Source organism: Rhamphochromis longiceps, linkage group LG7 (assembly GCF_057381845.1).
Source record: "Rhamphochromis longiceps isolate RC_006_pf linkage group LG7, R_longiceps_female_GT1.1, whole genome shotgun sequence".
NCBI classification, from domain to species: domain Eukaryota; kingdom Metazoa; phylum Chordata; class Actinopteri; order Cichliformes; family Cichlidae; genus Rhamphochromis; species Rhamphochromis longiceps.
The window spans coordinates 40,363,442-40,386,304 of NC_140563.1; the positions used below are offsets into that span (position 1 = coordinate 40,363,442).

The 22,863-nt window shown below is 41.5% G+C and overlaps 1 protein-coding gene across 2 annotated transcripts; it reads right to left on the reverse strand.

Moving 5' to 3' along the window:
* slc26a1 (solute carrier family 26 member 1) lies at window positions 1-17,968 on the reverse strand. 2 transcript variants are annotated; one of them, XM_085413647.1, is made up of 8 exons: window positions 17,832-17,968; window positions 6,875-7,358; window positions 6,581-6,787; window positions 4,620-4,866; window positions 4,284-4,515; window positions 3,739-3,922; window positions 2,971-3,258; window positions 1-2,871 (listed from the first exon to the last, which is right to left on the reverse strand). In XM_085413647.1, the coding sequence occupies exons 2-8, from the start codon at window positions 7,280-7,282 to the stop codon at window positions 2,290-2,292; spliced, it is 2,148 nt and encodes a 715-aa protein (XP_085269773.1). In that variant the 5' UTR covers window positions 7,283-7,358; window positions 17,832-17,968; the 3' UTR covers window positions 1-2,289. The 2 variants fall into 2 exon arrangements, with proteins under 2 accessions (XP_085269773.1, XP_085269772.1); XM_085413646.1 differs by lacking the exon at window positions 17,832-17,968 and adding an exon at window positions 11,848-11,986.
* Window positions 17,969-22,863: the final 4,895 nt, after the last annotated feature.

Here is a 22,863-nt window from a genome sequence, read left to right on the forward strand (position 1 = left end):
CTCAAAATCCTATACTTTATTCACAGTAGAACATAGAAAACATATCAAGTGTTTAAACTGGGACATTTTACTATTTCATGAAAAAATATTACCTCATTTTGAATCTGATGGCAGCAACACATCTCAAAAAAGACAGGGGCAACAAAAGGGTTGAAAAGTAAGTGCTAAAGTATTAAAAAGGAAAAAAAAAACCTGGAGGAATATTTTGCAATTAAGGGTGTTGTAACACTGACCTGTTTTGTAACAGGTCAGTAATATGATTGGGTTTAAACCGAATCATGTTAGAGAGGCAGAGCTCACAAACACCAATCTGCAAAAAGCTGCATCTTTATAATGTGAAACAACTTCAGAATGATCTTCCTCAGTTACGAAGTATAAAGTACTGGCCATTGTAGGTTGAATACATGTTTTTCTATCAAAATGATAAGTAGTCTCTCTTTATATGACATCCTTTTGTTTGTTAACCAATTTTAATTAACAATAATATTAGTAATTGTAATAATAAATCACACCCACAGGTGTTTCTCTAAAGACACGGTTTAATCTAAGTGTTAAACATTAAAAAACATTTGATGATGTTGAACGTCAACGCTGTCTCTAAGACGAGAATCAAAGAAACTCCTGCTAAAAACAAAAGTCACTATCACGATTCCAGTAAAAAAAAAAATCTTAGAAATGGTAGATGACAACATAAATGTATGAAAATGATGATTTTCAAAATTTACAGTTGTCTCATGTCCACATCATATTACAGTGACAGTTTTTCAACACTTCAGCCTAACATATCATTTTTTATTGACATAGATAGTCTCAGTTATTATTCATTTTTAAATTTTAAAGAAATTACCCAATTTCCTTCGGGGCCAATAACGTTTATTGAATTGAATTGAAAGATTTAAAGAGATCAAGGAAAATTGTGGTTTAGCAAAGATACGAGAGTGAGAATTTAACAATCAATGGCAGTGAATCAGTCCACGTTTATGGTATCACCTGTTGCCGTCGATTCAAGGCACCAGTTTTTGTTTTAATTTTCACCTGAGCAAAGTCCCCATATACATCTTAATCATATGTTACCATTTCTTTCCATGGTTTTTCCCCATTTGGGCCATTGGAACGGTCCAACAGTACTAGCATGTTGTAATGAACCCTCACCTAACCACACTGAGAAAAGCACATAGTCCTCGTGTGTCACGTATAACTTTCCTTCCTGGTGTCAGGAAAACTTTAACCAGCCTTTTATGAATGATTTAACGTCCAAGGTAATAGCTGGCACTTAGATAAATCTCTAAATCTGGATTCTACAACCCCGGGTTAAAGCCATTACGGACTTTGGCCAAGAGGTTCAAGGTATGTAAACTGAACTGACTTATCTTTCATTGCAATAAATAATACTTTCATATTGTGGCACATGTGTGTTGTACTAAAACTGCACACAGAGTATTAGCCAGAAACTGAGTGGAAACTAGCTTGGGAATGAAAAAAAGCAAACATCCATCCAGTTATACACTACAGGCAAGCATGCACAGATTCAGAGTTCATCAGTGCTTGCTCTGCTTTAACAGCTTATTTACTGATGTCACTAATGCTTTTTCAGGGGTAGCTCCTGAAAAAAATTCAGGTTCACTTAACTCTAGACTATGTAAAACTGTTGTCTGAAAACTAATTGCAAAAGTCTATATTCAGTCATTAGCACTGAAAAGTTAAAAAGCTACGTGTTTGTTTGTGTCGCTACTCCTCCAGCTCATTTCCTTTTCCTGCAAAGAGAAGACTTGACAGAACAAAACGAAACTGCTACTGACTGAGAACACCTACTGCAGCTCTTTTTGGACCACATTTTCTTCATCTTACTTGGAAAAAATATAATGACGTACACTTGAAAAAGATTTTAAAAATGCATGTAGTAAAGTTGGATTTCAAACCTTTACAATTTTTTTTACTTTTAAAAGCAGAAAATTTGTTATATTTTTTAAGCCATTTCTGTCTCATTGGTTTATCACTGGATATGTGTCTTCACCATATCGTTCATTTCCTCTGGCTTGCGTTGCTCATTGCCAACTTGAATCCATTTTTTTTTATATCTTTGAAACAGAAGGCTTTGGATCAAATTTAATAGGCACAAAGCTTAAAAATATATTTTCCACTGTTTTCTAAAAAGAAGGGTTATAAAAAGCATCATAGAGCTATCTAATGCCCAAACTGATACTGCCTAAACATTTTTTCACAATACCAGTGGGAAATCAAACAGAGGAATGAACCGGGCACATCTTTTCTCTTTCTCCTCTGGCTCACCTACACCTCAGAGTCCTCTGACCTGCTCTCTGTGGCTGCAGCTGCCCTGTTAGCATGGACAACAGCAGCGTGAACTGTGTGAAACAGAAGGCTGCCCATGTCTTCGTCATTCTTACCAAAGAATTTTCCCTTCTGCAGGGTATCAATGAGTGAAGTGTTACAACAGGCAAGGAGCACACTCACGCCAATCCCTTTATATTCCTTGACCAGCCCTAGAAAAGCAGCCAAGCCTGCTGAATCTATGAAAGGGATTGCAGAACAGTCTAAAACTATTGTGTGAAACTCCAATTCTCTTTGGACCAGTCTCACTACAACATCTCCGTTATTTTTCTCTCCGTTCGCCTTGGCCTGCTTCGCAGACGCATCTTTGGCCTTCTTCTCTGCCTTTTTCCTTTTGGTCAGCTCAAAGAAGGGTTCGACTCCGACAGCTTTGTAGAGAGACTTGAGAAAAGACTCCTTATTGGCGTAGTACAAAGGAGCCTGGAAGCGGAATATTTGAACCCGAGATGGTGCCACAAGGTTCTTATACTCTTCCAAGTCCTCGTAAAAATCAGTGTCATCAACCCGGCCCAGGAGGGAGACCTGACATCAAACCCCAGAGTGTTGAGATTATTCACAATTACTTGAATCATTTTCCAATTATTAGTATAAGCATCATTTAAAATGACCTTATTTGCTTACCTTTGGATTTTGAGTCCTAAAGATGAAGCAGATCATGGAAAAGATTATTCCTACAAGGAGGCCCAGCTCCACACTGATCAGAGCCGTGGCTGACATGGCAACCAGCCAAACGATGGCGTCATTTCGGCTCGCACGCCACTTAGCCGGTACATCCCTGAACTTTCTCAGTGCCCCCCGAAGGCTAACAATTATGATACAAGCAAGCACACATTTCTGGAGAGCTTGGAAGAAAGGTGCAAAGAAGAGGAGGACAAGGAGGACTACCAGGGCACTGATCAGACTTGACACCTGGTGGAGATGGTAGAAGACAGACAGAGCTGATAGTTATGAAGAAATCAAATTACCACACAAATACTAACACCGCACACTTGACGTCAGGACAGACTTGAAAAAGGTTACAAGAAAATGTTTTCTCTCACAGGAAAGTTTGAGCAGGATAATAACGTGGAGGTCTGAGCTGTCACCAGTGATGAACCTAACCCTGGGTAATCAGACTAAGTCTTGGCAATCAGCAAAAAAAGAAAATAATCAATCTAATGGACGTACATCAAAAAACATTCACATTTTTTGCAAAAAAGTCCATTTAGGTTAGGGTTAGGGTTATCACCAGTGATGACTTACAACTCAGAAGGTATTCCCCAAGGCATTTTTAGTACGTCACTTGCTTTCACCAGCAATTTCACAACTAAATGTAGTGAGAACACGTTTTTCCAAGATCTTCAAGTGAGAGATTTTAGACTATTCCTTCAGGTCAAAGAAGAAATGTACCTGTGTCTTGCAGCCTGTGGAGTCCTTCACCATTGTTTTTGCCAGTGCTGCACTGGTGGTGAATGAGTGGAAGAAGGAGGGAATGATATTACAGAAGCCGATAGCCAGCATCTCCTGGTTGGGACGAACGGTGTAGCCATGTTTCTTAGCAAACATTTCAGACAAAGACACCGTGAAGGCAAAACTACAAGACAAAAATAATATTTTTGGTGAATATTTAGGTTTTGCAAATTCATCTCACCTGAGGTCAGCATGTTTTCTAGCAACTTATCAAACATTATTTAACGGATCAAGAAGGCTTTTTAGAAAGTTCAGCAGTTTGAAGAATCTAACTTCCCATACCACTTTCCTTTAAAAAAGATACAAACAATAGAGGTGGAAATGACCTTAGGTGTGTGTGTTTTGAAAGGAAAGCCCAGTCAAAACTCAAAGTCGTGCATCCCGCCCAGACAATAATGTGGCTACTGATATGTATCTGTAATAACTAAGATTAGAGGCACATGTTCCTGCAAAGTCAACCTGCTGTTAAACTGGTTTCACTTTACCTAATGACTGCCAAAGGAATGGCATCCAGCACCACACGGGACATCAGACTAAAGCAGGGCAGCTGGGGAGGCATGAACCCTGTGGGGATGTGACCAGAAACGCTAGAGCCATAACGGCTGTTCAGCTCTCCAAAATGACTGGCTAGTGTAGCTCCGGCCACTACTACAAGCTCAGTGGGGAGAGGCATCTTCAGACGATCCTTATAGCGTTCCTGAATCTCCTTTGCTGCCACTGAAATAAAAATGTATTGTGAAATAAAAATCCATGTTAAAGAAAATTTTATTTTTCCAGGTTACATTATATTGATATTATATACGTATCCAAATGTGACTGACCTAATATTGAGATACAGATGGCACTAGTGATGAGGTCACACAGGTTGGTCTTGTGAATGTTGGAGAAGATGTTGAACCAGGTAACGACTACTGTGCCATAGCCCTGGTGACGTGGAATCTTTAAACCCAGGAGGTATTTAGCCTGCACGGTCAGGATGGTGAAGGACGCTCCGGTGGCAAAGCCATCGAGCATGGGAGCCGAAAGGTAAACTGAGACAAATCCCAGTCGAAACACTGCCATCAAAACCTGCCGAGGAGACAAGGATGTAGAGGAGAGAGAGAGTAAAAAAAAACAACATGCTGGTCTGTTAAGTGGCTGCAGGTGTTTTGATCGATTTGTGAAAAAGGTTCAAGTTAGAAGCATATAGAAACCAAAGTCCAGTGTGACGTGTGGAAATTTAAGCCCAAAAAGGAAAAGAATAAATACCAGAAAACTGGAAAAATTCTAATGCAATAGCTGTGAGATCATCATCATAATAATGACCCTTCCACAGAAACACATCGTCTAACTGTGCTGTATTATTTTACCATCCTTAATTAAAGCATTATCACTGTAGTCGGATGAAACACTTGGTCAGGCTGCATACATTGTGTGAAAAAGTAATTACTCCCTTGTTAAATCATGAATTAACTGTGATTGAGCCCATTTTTTGAAAAACCAAGTTCAATTACATTAGCTAAACCCTGACCTGATTACTAAGAAAAATGCAGAATAAAAAAAATACCTTCAATAGAACCTGTCTGACAAACTGAAGTAGGCTGAAAGAGCTAAAAATGAAATGTATCATGCCACAATTTAAATACATTTAAATAAACAGCTGAGAATCAAAGTCATTGATATCTATCAGGAAGTGTCATAAAGCCATTTCTAAGGGTTTGGTACTCTAGCAAACCACACACCATTATCCACAAATGGAGAAAGCTTGGGATAGTGGTGAACCTTCCCAGGAGTGAACGGCCTACCAAAATTACTCCAAGAGCACACTGATGACTCACCCAGGAGGCCACAGAAGAACCCAGACTAACATCTAAAGAACTGTCTCAGTTGCCTCAGTTAATGTCAGTGTAAATGATCCAACAATAAGAAAGAGACTGGGTAAAAATGGCATCCATGGGCAGTGAAAACCACTGGTGACCAAAAAGAGCGCAAAGGTTCATCTTATCCAGGTCGCTGCTTGTGCGGTCGACAGGCCAGTCAGCTGATTCTGATTATCAAACAACATCCTGACCATTCCAAAGATTTTGGGGACTTTTTGGAAGGTTTGAATCCCATTATATCTGGTATAAAACTACATCCGCATTTAATAAAGAACAGACAAATATGGTGGTGGTAGTGTGATGATCTCGGGCTGCTTTGCTGCTTAAGGATCTGGGTGACTTGCTGTAATTGATGGAACTGAATGAATTCTGTTCTCTACCAGAAAATTCTGATGGAAAATGACAAAATTAAGTTCTGGAGTAGCCTAGACTTAAATCAGATCGAGATGCTTAGCTAGGTTTAAATCGGTTATTCATGATCAAAACCCCCAATGTGGCTGATTTAAAATGATTTTGCAAAGAAGAGTTGGCCAAATTCTTCCACAGTGATGTGAAAGACTCATTGTCTGTTATTGCAAATGGTTGATTGCAGTTCTTGCTGCAAAGGACTGCAAAACCAGTTATTAAGTTTAGGGTCCAATTGCTATTTTGCACAGAGTCAGATAGATTTTAATAACTTTTTTTCTCTTTATTAAGTGAAATCAACGTTCGTAAAACTACATTTTTGTATTTACTCGGGTTATCTTTGTATAATAATAAAATATGTTTGACGATCAGAAACATGAAACTGCAACAAATCTGCAGAAAAATAAGAAAACAGGAAGAGGGCCAACACTTGTTCATAGCACTGTATCAGTGTGTGCATCTTGCCAACAAAGGTGCTTGAAAAACAGAATACACAGAAAAACAATTGTGCTCTTTACCTGGTAGACTCCAGCCAGGAATGTAACAGCAACAGCAATGCTGATGGCGTAACACTCCTTCCCACACTGCATACCCATTAACTCCACAGTGTGAACTTTAGTGACTGTGAGGTTTATGCCCAGTGTATCATTAAGGACATCAATATTAGACACTGCTGAGTCCTCACTGAGGTCAAAACCTGCCTTGAACACCTCCCTATCCACCACCTGTAGAAAAAAGAAAATGACAACATAAAATCTTTAGCTGCATGCTTAACATGCACGTGGGAGATTGACCAGATTCTGATTTATTACCTGTCCAATCATGAGGCTCATGAGGCTGAAGATGCCTACAGACACATGCCTGGATGTCCCCATGAGGAAGTAGATGATGTTAGCATAAAACGAGGTGTATAGGCCATATATGGGCTCCACCCCTGCCAGCAGGCAGTAAGCAATGGCCTGTGGTACCAAGATGATACCTACAATCATCCCAGACATCACATCACCCCAGACATACTCTTTAATGTTGTATTTAGGCAACCAGCGCATCACAGGGAAAAACCCTGACAGGGTGGATCGGATTCTGGGCACAGAGCAAGTTACAGCTTGCTTCAGCTTTGATTTAAGGACTGACACTGCAGGCTTTCGCTGGCGAACTTGTCGCTCCAAGAGAATGGGTATGGCCGGTGGGGTTTCTGTGGTGTTGGCAGCTTCCTCCATGGTCTCAGAGAGGAAGAAGAGGGAGCACAGTGTAAGGAAAAGGGAAGCGTTGACGATGAAGTGGTCAGCTTTGCTCCTGCGAAAGAGAGGGACAAATACAGTTTTATATCCAGTGATTCCTACTTGAGTGCATTGTTTGTAACTTTGAGATCTAACAAATTTGTTGACGGCTGTCAGAATGGTCCATTTAAACCATTTTCATCCAAAAGTTCAGCTTGGACTCCATCTTTTAAGGATTCCTTAAGTCACAGTTCTCATGACATGCAAATGCTGTTCTCTGTAACGGTCCCACGTTTTTGTGATGACATAGTGTAATTTTGCTGATGTTTTTTCTTTGTGCATTCTTCCACGTCCTTTAAACTGCTGATACAGAGCTCTGTGTGAGAACGTTCACTCGGGGTTATGAATTAACTTAACACTATCTTTCTTTGTAAATAAACTAACAACAGGGCAAGGGTTAATTAGCTCCATTGAAAATCCATGACAAGATGTGCCATTAAGTTAAACTTCCTCACTGTCTAGAAGCAAACATACCACACACACACACACACACACACACACACACACACACACACACACACACACACACGATTTAAATACGATATGGACAAGGTTAAATTGTGATATGATGTAAGGCACAAGTGAAACATAGCTTATCTTATACCCCTACACTCTTTAATTGTGGCTATGCTGGGGTTGAGTGGGGGCAAGGTTACTGAAGACCAAAGCGATGGGAAATTACTGACAATGGCCTTATAAACACAGAACAAAACATGACTGCAGTCGTTATAAAATGATCCCTGGTGCTGGTTTTGGAAAAGAGAAATATAAATGGAAAGGAAAGCCCATATGTTGGATAGACCTATCCAGTAGTGCCTTTCCCCCCCAATAATAGCTAGAAAAGACTCCAGCCCCACATGCAACTCTAAATTGAGTAAGGGGTTAAGAAAATGAATGAGAAAACTAAGGTTTGTCTAGTTGGAAGCTTGCATTCATTTGAGTTTACTTCGTCATATCTAACATTCCAATAGTTTAGTGAATTCACTCATGTGCAAACCATTACAGCTCCCAGTAGATGAAGCCTAATGACTGTGGTGAATTTCATATTTTGACCTAGTGCAACACTGAGTTAACATTTGGTATTTTTAGTGAAATTTCTTAAAAACTATTACCATGAAAATTGTTTCAGGGATTCAAAGGACAAAGCCTAATCTTACAGCTATCATGTATGACTTATCCTTATCCTTATATTTTATAGCCTCCAAATATGTGAGATTCCCAGACAATAATCCAAATGTGTTTTGACACATTTGTTCAGTGAAACGTTTGATCAAATATGAATGAAATTTGCAACAGCACTTACATCATCAGGTCATTTTAGCAATATTTTAACCATATTTGATACACTTCAAGCACTTTTCTGCCTCAAATCTACTGCCAATTTAGAATCACCAATTAAGCTAGCTCACATTTCTCTGGACTGTGAGAGGAAACCTTAAGGACAAATATGCAATCTCAGCACAGAACCAGGGAATGTCTTGCTGTGAGACAATAGAGCTAACAACTGCACAAACATGCAGTCCAAATGCCTGCAGAACTTGTGTTTTGCGCTGTTTAGCATGCTAAAACTAGCCATGATGAAAATAAAATTGAAATTGTCAGTATGAGCTTGCTAGATTCTTTTTATTATCACCTAGCTTAAAGTAGGCATGAAACACTATACATACTACGCTTTAGTACATGAATTCTAACTCTAAAATTTGTCATAGGTTTTCAAGTTGCAGTGAAACTGGGTCAAAAGTGTCTAAATGTAGCATAGCAACATATTTGTCCCAAAGCACAGAAGGTCACGAGGTGGTTGATGGGCTAACTATTACACCACATACAATAACTAACTCAAAATAAGTCAAATTAAACAAAAAAAAAATGCTTTAGGTACTGTTTTTGGTGACAGGGATGAATGAAAAAAATTATCCACTATCTATACAGATGCTGCTATAGCTCACCTGGTTAAACAGTGTGATTCTGAAGTGCTGTACTGTATGCTTGTAAGTTTTCTCCCCAACAAAAACAAAAAGGTCGACGAAACGTCGTCACCTGCAGATGCCTTTGGTTTCATTCTATAATACTGGACTTATTTTTCTACAAGGTTTGAACTTTGAGAGTGTTTAAACGAGAGAAAGTGTGAAAATGTTCATGCCTGTCTGAGAAAAGTGTATAAAGTGTGTAGTGAGGGGTTTTACAGCCTTAAGACAGCTATAGTAATTGTAAAAAATAAAACTGGCTACTTCGCAGATTTCACTCATTGCGGGTTATTTTTAGAACATAACTCGAGGGACCGCTGCAATAAATCATAATTAAACTGTATTGTCCCTTTTTAATCATTGCTTCTTAAGCAGCAGACGGTCCATTATCGCTGGCTAGCTATTTCATAAATGAGGACTATGTGGAGGACAGGGTTTTTTGAGCTAGGTGTATTAGTAGGCCACTCTATGTTTGATTTTTCTTCCTTCAATGTCATCAGGATCAGGATCAGCTCTGACCTATAAGCAAAGCATTATGATTTCACAGTTTTACAGGCTTATTAGTTACTCAGCATTTTGACTGCATAGGTCTTGACATTTATTGGAATGAAGCCTCAATACTATTTACTGAAGTGTTAAATTAACCAAACCTCTAATTTTTAAAAAAAACCTTTTTGTTCTAAATATCTAGGGAAGATTATCAGAGCTTTGTCGCTTGTAAACACATAATGTTCAACTAGCTTTTAAAAGCCATTACAGTTGCACCGAGTATAATTTATATATAGATATTAACTTGTCAGCACATTCCTGGTGTTCAACAATACAGTAGCAGCAGCGCTGCAGCTAAGATAACATGTCTCAGAAACCATAAAAAAAACCAAGTGACATATAATCTGTCTGTGCCATCAGAACGCTGACATGTGCTGTGATTTACTGTAGACTTCCTGTGGCAGCGCTGGCTGTTATGTAGTCAATGGCTTGATAGGAATTGTTTATCTTTTATATATTTGCTGTTTTTGTTTCTGATTAGTTTTGCTCATATTTAACTTTTATGTTGCTTTTTATTAAACTCGCTGTCTCTGGGTAGTTTTGTTTAGCGAGCAAAAACTGTTCAGGCAGCACAGAATCGGCTCCTTTGAAGCAACAAACAAGTCTATGTTCATGTGGGTATCATAAATCTCACCTGAAGTTTCTAACTGATAGAAGTGACAGGAGATAAATTGTGACCGTTCTCATTGACGAAAAACACATAAAAAGAAATCAAGAGCTGGCTTGCTGTTTGCTTGGTAGCTCACCCCCGCCAGCAGATACAATCTGTAAAGATTAACTGCTTTGAGGAATAGAACTCACACTGAGGACCCAAACAAATTTAGTTCATTTAGTTCAGTGTCAGCCCCGAAAAGCACCGAAACCAACTGATTGAAGGTGTGACAGTCAGCCGTTTCTAATCAAAGTTTTCTGCCTTTAATCATGTGATGAAAGCACTTCTCAGCTGCTTAGAATTCACCTTGGAGTCCATCCCAGCTGTCATTTAATCTCAAAATATAAATTTGTGTATACCACAAAAAGTGACTAAATTATGCCAGGTCTGCATATTATGTGCATACGCAGAAACTTTCATAGTATTGCAGTGACCTAAAGTACACAGATAGAAAATGTGGCATTCCACATAATGAGCACTAAATCTGAGGTCTTCCAAAGCCAACAGTCCTTCTGCAGGCAACTTGTGTTGAAGCTAACCTCAAGTCAGAGAACCGGCATTTTTGCAAGTCATTACACTCGTTTAAGTCAGGCTCCAGAATTGTTTCACACAGATGTGATGTCAAAAATGACAGCGAGGATAACATCTAGAGCAGCGGTCCCCAACCCACGGGCCTCGGACCGGTACCGGTCCGTGAGTCGTTTGGTACCGGGCCGCGAGAGTTGAGGCTCAGGTGTGAAATGTATGGTTTTCAGGGTTTTTATCAGTTTTCAGCGTTATTTTGTTATCGTTTTTATCGTTAACTCGGTTTTCCTGGGTCTTTTCACGTGTGTTATGAATAAATCTTCTTTTCTTCGGTACCGGTACTAGTTTTATTTTGTTGTATTTATCCGCGACACCTTAAAGGCCGGTCCGTGAAAATAATGTCGGGCATAAACTGGTCCGTGGCGCAAAAAAGGTTGGGGACCGCTGATCTAGAGAGAAAAACACTGAGTAAGCTAAATTGTCACACAACCGCTCCATGCCAGCTTAGCGCAGTAGGTGTAATTTATCATTAATACCGCTGAAACATCTCTAATCTGAAATGGGTGGAACTAAATAAAACACCTTTCTCTGTGGTGTTCAAAACCTTTGCAAATGGGGAATAAATAATTACAAAAACTCCTGAAATAACACAGACATCTGTTCCCTGCAGACTAACTACTCTCACTATAAAGAACAACTTTGAACTGTGCTTCCCAGTGAAAAACAAACTCAGCTTTCAAAGCCAGAATTTCCTCTACGTCCAAATCCAAATTCATAGAAAAGTTCCAGTCAGTGAAATTTAATAATGCACTCACCTGTAGAGTCACTGGCACAACTACAAATAGCCGTCTTCACTGTGTCATATTTAAGTCAACTCTGAGTGTATTTTTCTCTTCCTGTCCTCAAATCTCAGATGTCATGCAAGCAGTCAGACCAGTCGATGTGAGAGCTGAATGTATATGGTGAGATAAGAGCAGCGCTTTGTTCCCTCCCTACTGGGTTGATAGCTGGGAGTGGGTGGGTCTTGTATTTATATGCAAGTGTGTTTGTTGGCAAGAGGTTAAATTGAGTCAATTTTTTACTGGATCACAGTGTTTATCCACTCTGTTGGATGGCTCGGGCCGTGATTGTGTTTGCAATGTTAAAATGGACCTAGACTCTGTGTCAACATATCCATAGTATTTAAATATATCTTGTAGACAGAGTGGATTACAAGGCAAACAGAACCTAAGGTGTGACAAGCAGAGAATTGCTGCTGGGAAACAGCTTTCCTTAAAATAAACTCATGTCACCTGTGAGTTAAGTGGTCTTTGCATAATGATTTAAACAATGATTTGTTCCTATATGACTGGATTAAAAAACACAAAGCACACACAGAATGAGTAACATTGCACCAATAGCGTATTAATGAATTAGCACCTTAATCTAATCTGAGGTTATATCAGCTATTTTATAAGGTACAAGGTTCGGTAATTGATTAAAGTTCTTAATAGACACACATATAATCATTTAAAAATAATTCAGTATTGTGTAATATAAAGAAAAATCTGACATGGTAGTATTTTTTTTTCATCAAAGCACATTTAATTAGGATTTACAATAAATATGGTATTTGTGCTTCCGGATAAAAAGGCATTAGTATCTTACTAACCAATTTACATGTGCTTTTTTCAAGTCATAGGCAACTGCAGGTGTCAAATTGCTTCATTAGCATGTAAATCTTCCACAGAGATTGTGAATCCCTGTCACTAGAGAAGGGAAGGCAACACTTTGCCTACATTTGTCAGAGATCTTGATGAAAATAAACATATACATACTGTTTTACAAGGCGTTACCTGCTTCGCGAAAGCTGTAAAAGCAAAACCAAAAAGGCACCTGGGAGGTGGAAAAACAAATTCAGCAGTCAAAATGTGCCAACATAACATTTCGCAGCAGTGCGCACGAACACTGAAAACTTTCAGTTTTAGTGCATTGACTGAATATTGCAGAGAAACTGTGACACACCAGCCCTTTACAAGCTGAGGAACCTATACTGACTCAGTAGCTGTGTTACTGATTGAATCAGTAGCTTTTTAAAGGCGATCTCGCCTGATGGGGGACTGTGAGAGTTGCTCCAGGCTCAAATGAAATTACTCGGTTACTCTGGTTAAAATCTTTCTAAAACGATCAGGAAAACAGTCCTGGTATCTTTGCACTGAGCTTATTACACTTTAACAGGTTAAACCAGCATTTCTATGCAGCTGTTCCACTTCATACCTCATCACTATATTCCAAGGCAGTGCACTGTGAAGTGTGAGGTCGTGTGGATGAGCAGTTGTTATATTTCAGCTTAATCTGTTTTATATTAGCAGCTCATTCCAATAAGCCTTTGCATGTGAGATGTTTATGAAACATTGGTGAATTGCATTGTACAGAGTCTGCAAGTGTGGCATTAAGCATTTTATTAAATAAACTCAATCACAATCCTGGGACACCAACTGATCTCAGCGTTATTGCACATCAGCTAACAGCTGTCCTGATGCCTTTTCACACATCCACTTGGTGAATCTAATTTAGGTCCAATATTTAAGCTGTCTTAATGCTGCCGTGCATTTGCAAGCCAGCCCGGTCCTGCTCTAAATGATGTTTCTGACCTAATCAGATAATCACAGTATCAATTGTCATTGATGCTTGTACCTGTCGCTTTTTCTTGGTCTCAGCTGGTCTTCTGATCAAATTAGTGGTTCGCTTTGCATTTTAAAGTTTCCATGGACAAGATACAGAGTCTGAATATGACAGGTGTTTGATGGCACAGAAGTTCTGTATGAATGGTTGAACCTTAAATGTAGTAAAAAGTGATTTGAGTTCACAGAGTAGAAAAACATTTTATAGAATATTGGGAAAAATAACGTTTTCGTAGGACCTTGATTAATCGATCAAATGATTAACAGATCGTGAGTTTGACAGTACCAGCGTTCAGTTGCTGTATGTGTCTTGGGAGTATGAAAAGGGGAATATTGGCAATTAATGGCCCATGCTTACACAGACATTCGGGTGTGTCTAAATTTATCTAAACTGACAGGTGAAAAATATTCAAAATAGTTGCCAGTCTTCCCAGGTGTGGATGTCCCAGCAAATCTACCCCAAGGTGAGATCACAGAAATTGCCAAAAAAAACCCCAAACAAAAGCTACATTTCAGACTCTGCAAACTATTTTATTACATCAATGTAGGACTGTAAACCTCAATACAATTGGGTAGACAAAACAGAAAGCTGAACATGACATACTGCTAATAAAACCATTTAATAGCCACACTTTGTCACATAGCTAAATTCAACATCCAAACAGCCTCCAGGGATGTTTTGCTGTTTCTGTTGCACCTGTGACCGAGGGTTTCTAATATGAAGATAAATGCTTGGCAGGGCACGAGGGGCCAAAACTATTAAGCCCATTTTGAATGAAGAATTTCTATCTAAATGTGGACTGAACAAACCCGAGGATATCATTAATGAGAAAAACGATAATGGGGGGAAAAGCAATTGGTAAAAGCACTTTACCATGGAGTAGAATAAAGAAAACACTAAGTAACCTTATGAAACTGATAGTGTACTTATGATAGTTACATAAGTAAACCAATAAAACAAATCATCAGTCTGTCATCTCATAGTAAGAAGACTCTAGGTTTAAAGCTGTTCAAAGACATGACCGTCAGGTTATCTGATGATTCCAAAATACCTGGTGGCGTTCATGGATTGGTTATTTGAATCTGTGTTATCCTGTTAAATAAAATACTAATACTACTAATAATAATGAATTAATTATGAGAGAGTTAAGCCAAGGGTAACAGAGCCTTCATGCATTGAGTACATGAAATCCACAGAATTCCAAAGGAATAAATTGGCATCCAATAAATGTTAAATGTCCAAATGTAGCTGTACAGGACCTAATGCTAACAATCAACATAAAACATGTGTTACGACAATTACAGTGCTGTGCAAAAAAAACTCTTCTTGAGCAACCCTTCATTTCTTTATATTTTGCTTCCAAGGAGCCAGACTTTCTTGTGATTTTTAAAAATGGTTGTGAGCAGGCTTTCTGAAGGTCCTTCAGAGTTCTTCTTTAAACATTGGCTGCTTTTTCACTGACTTTCAATCCAATCTTTGCACTGATAATTTTCAGAGGAAACCGATTTGTTTGTTAAGCTACTTATCACTGACATTTGAATCATTCAAACTTAAAAAACACACCTGAGTCTAACCAGTGTTGTTTCTACACATAAAAAGAACCAATTTTAAATTATATCTTTAGGAACTTTGTTACAAACATTCTCAATTTGGTCACTTTTCTTTTTGTTCAATCTCCAAATAATGTCAAAGAAAGTGGCAGGCCTAAAACTATCTGTAGCAGATGAACAGTATCTGAAATTCATGACCTTAAGAAACAAGAAAAAAGACTGGACACCGGGGCGGATCTAGAGAAATTTTCTTAGGGTGGCATGGAAATCAGATGGGGTGGCAAAATCAAAGCAATTTCTTCACACGTATGCAGGTGTTACTTCTGTAATAAGTACTATATATGGTTAAAATACATCAAATAGAGCAAGTATAACCAGTCTTCATATAAATATAGTCTGTAACTTTCTTATTGGTTTCAGCCCAGATAATTAGACACTCAATTATATAAAAAGGTGAATTTTGAGTACTGTATAATCTATGTAATAAATAAACATGTAGCCCAATAAGAATAAAATCAAGAAAGCTACACAACATGAGGTGGATCAGTTAGAAATACAAGTCTAACTAGAAGTTAGTTGTGACAAGGCGTTACCTGCTTCGCGAAAGCTGTAAAAGCAAAACCAAAAAGGCACCTGTGACGTCATACTTTTGCGACTTCGGGAAAAACCGGCGTAAAACAAAAAACTGTACTTAAGCTGCGTGAAACCGCCTCTGTCCGCCGATCAACTGACCCTGACCCTAACCCTAACCCTAACCCTTTAATAAACAGTAAGCAGAATTGATATTGTCCTTGCAACATTGGAATTTCATAAATGCACAAATGGCTTGGCACGCAAAGGAATAACGTCACAACAATGTGATTGGTCACTTGCAATGGTGAACCTGGAACAACATTTTCATGATGGTCTGGGAACAACACCAACACGAGGATATCAGATCATCCTTCCCTCCCCACAGCCTGGACCTGAACATTACTGAGGCAGTTTGGGATCATGCTGACAGAGAACAGAACAAAAGACAGTCAATATTAATTAAAAAGCTATAATGTTTGTTCAAGAAGTCTGGAGAACTTTTCCTGAAGACGACTTCAAGAAATTACAAGAAAGCTTGCCAAAGAGGGTTCAGGCTGTGTTTAAAGAATAAAGATGGTCAAATCAAATACTGACTTTCAAGTTTGTTAGCAATGTACAAACTCTGTTTTTGGATAATGTACCGTATTTCCGTGTAATTTTGCCCTTTAGAAAAATCCTTGTACTTATTTCCCACTTTAGCTAAACAAAATGACACAAGAGCACTCTGAGTGCACACTGCCCCTCCCAGAAGGGCAAGAGTTATACTAAAACAGTGATGTTTATGATGTTTTTATTACAACATGCTGCCGTTAGTCTGTTTTTATTACAACATGTTGCTGTCTGACCCATGACTTTGAAACATTACATACCATATTGTTGTATTTTATTATCTTTACCTCTGTGATTGGAGCCGAGTTGCTCTCTCCATGCTGTACATGCTCGCTCCATATTTGTGATAGATTACTCGATTTTTTTTGTCTAGGTGAACTTTGACCTTGTTCACTAACAATGAAGTTCAAGGTCAAATGCTTAGCCCGTCAGGGTATTCATGTCTCCCACGGCCTAGTATATTGTCATTAAATTTGAAGACAATGAATAAAAACACTGTGGGTAATATAATGTTTTTACTGATTTTCACATTTGGTGTGACCTTGATTGGTTTCACCAAAATTAAATCAGCTTGAGCTGTTACTGACAAAGTTTGAACATATCTTAAAAACTGAGCACACTAGACTGCTAACAAACAAACATACAGACAAACAAACATGACCGATTACGTCCTCCCTGCCTCAGGGGTGTGAATGAGGGGTGGCTAAATCATAGTATTTATATGTTGTTTTAACAACAAAGGAGCTCTGAAGAAGTTTTTAAAACTCTAAACTTGATGTAGTTATAGTCAAAACCTTCAAGAGTAAGACCAAAGAAATGTAATCAGGTGTTGAAATTCTCCAGTGAAACAGTGCAATGATAACATAATTGGAATATGTCAAACTTTTTAAGATTCTGTAGCTTTTTTTTTTTTTTTCAGATTAATTGTTCCTGAGGGACAAACATGCAAATTTTGGCACAGATTGTTTGTTATCTGCTTGTTGCTGTTATCTAAATAAGTCTGCAAGGGATAATAAATAGGGCTGAAATTCACAGTAAAGGACACTGTGTCTCTCTATGTGTGCAAGTGTGTGGGTGTGTCCCTCAATGCATTATATGCTAGACTGAATGGCATATTTGTCAGTGAGATGTGGTAATTTGCTTCTTTATCTTCACTCAGTCACTATTGCGCTGTTGATATTGCACTCGTCTTTGAAGTGACAGTTTCTTCAGTCTTGTAGCATTTGTTTGTCTCTTTCAGTAAAGACCCTTATCTTTTTCCATCTGAAAGGATTACTGCACTGCCCCTTTAAATCCACCGGCAGCATGCATATGTCTGCAAGCCTGCTCCACCATCTACATGCTTCATCATGCTTTTCGGACACAGTCTTGGTTAAACACAAGCAATGTGAGGCAGGACTTACCCAGAGCGAAAGAGCTTGAATGTGTCCTGAAGGCAACACTGGCCATAACTCCCTGAGTCCTGCCTCCTCGTTCACTATCAGTCTGTTTTCCTCTGTACTGTTGTCCACTTTGCTGCTTGCTGACAATATCTGGCTTCTTCCTGCTTCCTACTGCAAAGCATGATGGGAGCAGCAGCCCCTCTTGTCCTTGGCAGCCTGTTGTCCGTGGAGAAGAGCCTGGCGGGGGGATGGGGAGAGAATATGAGAGAAGGAGAGAGTGAGAGAGAGGAACCGTTGTCTGTGGATGATGGAAACCATGGTAACTAAGCTCCTGCTAGTGCGTGTGTGTGCATATTAGTAAAGATGATGCATTTTGAGTATAAAATTTTATCATATTTCAGTATTATCATAAGGGAACAAACAAATCCCGTTCTTTCCTATTCAGCTCATAAACACAGCTCATATTTACGCTGTCATTAATTTAACGATTAATGATGTCTTTTAAATCAGCGGTCTCCAACCTTTTTTGCGCCACGGACCGGTTTATGCCCGACAATATTTTCACGGACTGGCCTTTAAGGTGTCGCGGATAAATACAACAAAATAAAACTAGTACCGGTACCGAAAAAAAGAAGATTTATTCATAACACACATGAAAAGACCCAGGAAAACCGAGTAAACGATAAAAACGATAACAAAATAACGCTGAAAACCGATAAAAACCCTGAAAACCATACATTTCACACCTGAGCCTCAACTCTCGCGGCCCGGTACCAAACGACTCACGGACCGGTACCGGTCTGAGGCCCGGGGGTTGGGAACCGCTGTTTTAAATAACAGATAAAAATATTCTGTGCCTCTCATGATCATCTGGAAAAGGGGCAGAATTATGCTCATTTCCTGCTTTAAGAGCTTAGTGTTGTGATTAGTGTGATTCACTATGTGAAACAAGCTGTTTTAGCTCCCTTCTCTCTTGCTTTTGTCATGGTCCGGGTGAATACGGGGTGTTTCCACTCTGCTGGGCTCCACCTTCAGACGGAGACTCCAATCAGCTTCCACACCTGGTTCCAATCAAGTCACCTGCACATAAGACCAGCGTTCACGACAGACCCCTGCCAGATCTTCTGCTAACACATGTTAGTGCTAGGCTGCCAAGCCCTTGCGAGAACTCTGGATTACTGTTTTTTCTCCTCACCGTGTTTTCTTTCCTTTTTCGCCATAGGACCCATCTGCCTGCCTCCCTGCTCAGCTCCCCACTCCAAGCCTATTCTGGATCTGCTTTGGACACTCCTCACCCGGAACCCCCTGGACACTCCCTCCTCGATTGACACTCCAAATCTGCAACGCTGACTTCACACCTCCCTCCAAGCCGCTGCCCCCTTTCTCCATTCCCCCGGATCCCTCTGTGGAATCCAGCCCTCAGAGTTTCTCGTTCACAGTCTTGCCTCACAGTTTTCCGCTCATAGCTTTCACAGTTCATAGCATGCATAGGTTATAGCATTCTTAGTTTTCTGTTTTGTAACTTCGCTCAGCTCTGTAAATAAACTCTGTGCTCACGCCCGTTTTGCCTCCCTCTGTGTCTGCATTTGAGTCCACACCCACTGCCTGGCCCTCTCGGCCGTAACAGTAAGATCTGGCCACAATATGGACGCAGCAGACGCAGAGCGGACTGCCATTCAGAAACAAGGCGCCATCCTAGGTCACCACGAGCAATCCATTCAATATCTCCTGGCTTCGCAGAAAGACCTTGGTGAGGGACAGGCTAAGATCTTTGCTGCCCTGGAAGCCCTACAAGCTAACCTCACGCCCGTGCCGCGTCCCGCCCCCGAACCCGCGGTCCCCGCACAAGTCACTCAGCCGTCTGCTTCGTCCCCCGCCTCGGCTTCCGCGCTCCAAAGTGGGCTGATTTTTCGCGACGCATCATCTCCAGAGCCCGAATCTTTTTCTGGGGATCCGGGGAGCTGCACGGGGTTCCTGCGTCAGTGCGACCTGGTATTCGGCCGCTCACCGCGCACCTTCGTTGACGACGCCGCTCGGGTTTCCTATTTCATAGGGAAATTACGGGATCGTGCTCTAAGATGGGCGGAAGGATACCTGTCAAGCCATCCCTTGCAAGCCTGCTCCTACGATAACTTCCTGGGTGAGTTTAAAAGGACATTCGCTCATCCTGTCTCTGAGGGCAGTTCGGCCCGCAAGTTGTTAAAGTTGTGCCAGGGTCGCCGCAGTGTCGCTGATTACCTCATAGACTTCCGTACGGCCGCCGCGGAAACGGGGTGGCCGGATCACGTGTTGCAGGGAATATTTCTACAGTCCCTGAATGATAACATGAAGGATCAGCTTGCTTCTCGGGATGAGCCCGCTACGTTTGAGGAGCTAGTCTCCCTTTCTCTCCGTATTGACAACAGGCTGAGAGAGAGGGAGTATGAAAGGAACTACAAACCCCAACGTTCCCTCCTCCGTCCACTTCCGTGTTCGGCGGTGCCAGCTCCACCCATAATGCAGTTGCCTGTGTCGGTTGCCTCTCCCCCCGTCGTAGACGCGGCGCCGGAACCGATGCAGATAGGCCGCGCTCAGCTGACGCCGGAAGAGAGAGAGCGTCGTTTTCGTGCACGCGCGTGTTTCTATTGCGGGTCAACCGAACATTTAATCGCAGCATGTCCTAAGAGGGGAAAAGGGCCAGCCCGCCAGTAGATTCGGGGATACGGGTGGGCGGTTCTCTTAGTGATGACAAACCCCGTTTGCTTCTCACAGTCAGTTTAGTTATCAACCGTGTCATGCACTCCCTTCAGGCTCTGGTCGACTCCGGGTCGGAGCAAAACCTAATTAGTTTTGACTACGCCACACAGTTAGGGTTGCACCTGGTGCCGTTAGACCCGCCTATTTCAGCGAGAGCACTCAATAACCAGGTTTTTGCACAAATAACTCACCACACAGAACCAGTGACTGTAATCACTTCAGGTAATCATAGGGAGGAGCTCACTTTCTTCGCCCTCTCATCGCCCGACACTCCCCTCACATTCGGCTACCCTTGGTTAAAGCTGCACAATCCACACTTGGATTGGTCGGGACAAAAGATAACAAGCTGGAGTGTATTCTGCCATTCTAACTGTTTGATGTCAGCGTGCCCCCCGGGTCCCGAGGAGCCCTATGCGTTGGATGAAACCACCCCCGATCTCACTGGGGTGCCCCTAGAATATCACGATTTCAAAGAGATTTTTAGCAAGAGTAAGGCACAATGTTTGCCGCCTCACAGACCGTATGACTGTGCCATAGACCTTCTCCCCGGGGCTCCTTTGCCCTCCAGCCGGTTATACAACATATCCAAACCAGAGCGTGCTGCTATGGAGAAGTACATCAGAGAGTCACTTGCTGCTGGACTAATTCGACCGTCGTCTTCACCTGTTGCAGCTGGATTCTTCTTTGTGGGTAAGAAGGACGGGTCGCTACGACCGTGTATCGATTTCCGTGGTCTCAATGACATAACCATAAAGAATAAATACCCATTGCCACTCATTAGTTCCGTGTCAGAGTACCTGCAAGGCGCCACTATCTTCACAAAACTGGATCTGCGTAATGCTTATCACTTGGTACGTATCCGGCAAGGAGATGAGTGGAAGACGGCCTTCAACACGCCACTGGGCCACTTCGAGTACTTGGTCATGCCCTTTGGACTAACGAACGCCCCAGCCACTTTTCAAGCTTTGGTGAATGATGTGCTCAGGGACTTTCTGAACAGATTTGTGTTCGTGTATCTGGACGACATACTCGTCTTTTCCAGATCGCTCCAGGAACATCATGTTCATGTCCGTGCGGTCATCCAGCGCTTATTGGAGAACAAGCTGTACATAAAGGCGGAAAAATGTGAGTTTCATGCATCGTCAGTCTCTTTTCTTGGTTATATCCTGGCAGGGGGGCAGCTGAAGGCGGATCCGGCAAAGGTCAAGGCAGTCACAGAGTGGCCGGTGCCCACGTCCCGCAAGCTACTCCAACGATTCCTGGGCTTTGCCAACTTCTACAGGCGATTCGTCAGGAACTACAGTCAGGTAGCCGCACCCCTAACACGCCTCACATCTACCAAGCACACATTCACATGGTCTGCTGAGGCCGACAGAGCTTTCAACAAGCTAAAACAGCTGTTTGCAACCGCTCCTGTGCTAATTCAGCCCGACACCAGCAAGCCCTTCATCGTAGAGGTGGATGCATCAGATGTTGGAGTGGGGGCAGTGTTGTTGCAACACACTGGTCCATCAGCAAAGTTACAACCCTGCGCTTTCTTCTCTCGCCGCTTGTCTCCGGCGGAGAGAAACTACGATGTTGGGGACCGTGAGCTGCTTGCCGTGAAACTGGCATTGGAGGAGTGGCGGCACCTGCTGGAGGGGGCTGAGCACCCATTCATTGTCTGGACAGACCATAAAAATTTAACATACCTACGGAATGCAAAGAGACTTAATACACGCCAAGCCCGTTGGTCGCTGTTTTTTGCTCGTTTCAACTTTTCTATCTCATATCGCCCAGGTACCCAGAATATCAAGCCAGATGCTCTCTCCCGCCAGTTCGAAGCTGCTTCAGAGCAGTCAGGGGTGCCCTCCATACTCCCTGCCAGCTGTCGGGTGGGGGCTGTCGCATGGGAGGTAGACTCCGTCATTCAGCGGGCTCTTCAAGCAGAACCTGATCCGGGCACTGGGCCTGCTAACAAGCGCTATGTACCCACGGCAGCCCGCTCCAAGGTGTTAGAATGGGTTCACACGGCCAAGTTCGCAGGTCACCCGGGCCGAGGCCGGACGGCTATGCTACTGAAGAGACACTTTTGGTGGGAAACATTGGATAGGGATGTACGTGAATACGTAGCTGCTTGCACGGTTTGTGCTCGCAATAAGTCCAGGAATCACCGTCCTTACGGACTGCTTCAACCACTAACCATCCCACACCGGCCATGGTCTCATATTGCGTTGGATTTCGTTACGGGACTTACAGACTCGGCAGGGAAGACTACCATACTTACCATAGTTGACAGATTCTCCAAGGCCGCACATTTCATAGCTCTAGATAAACT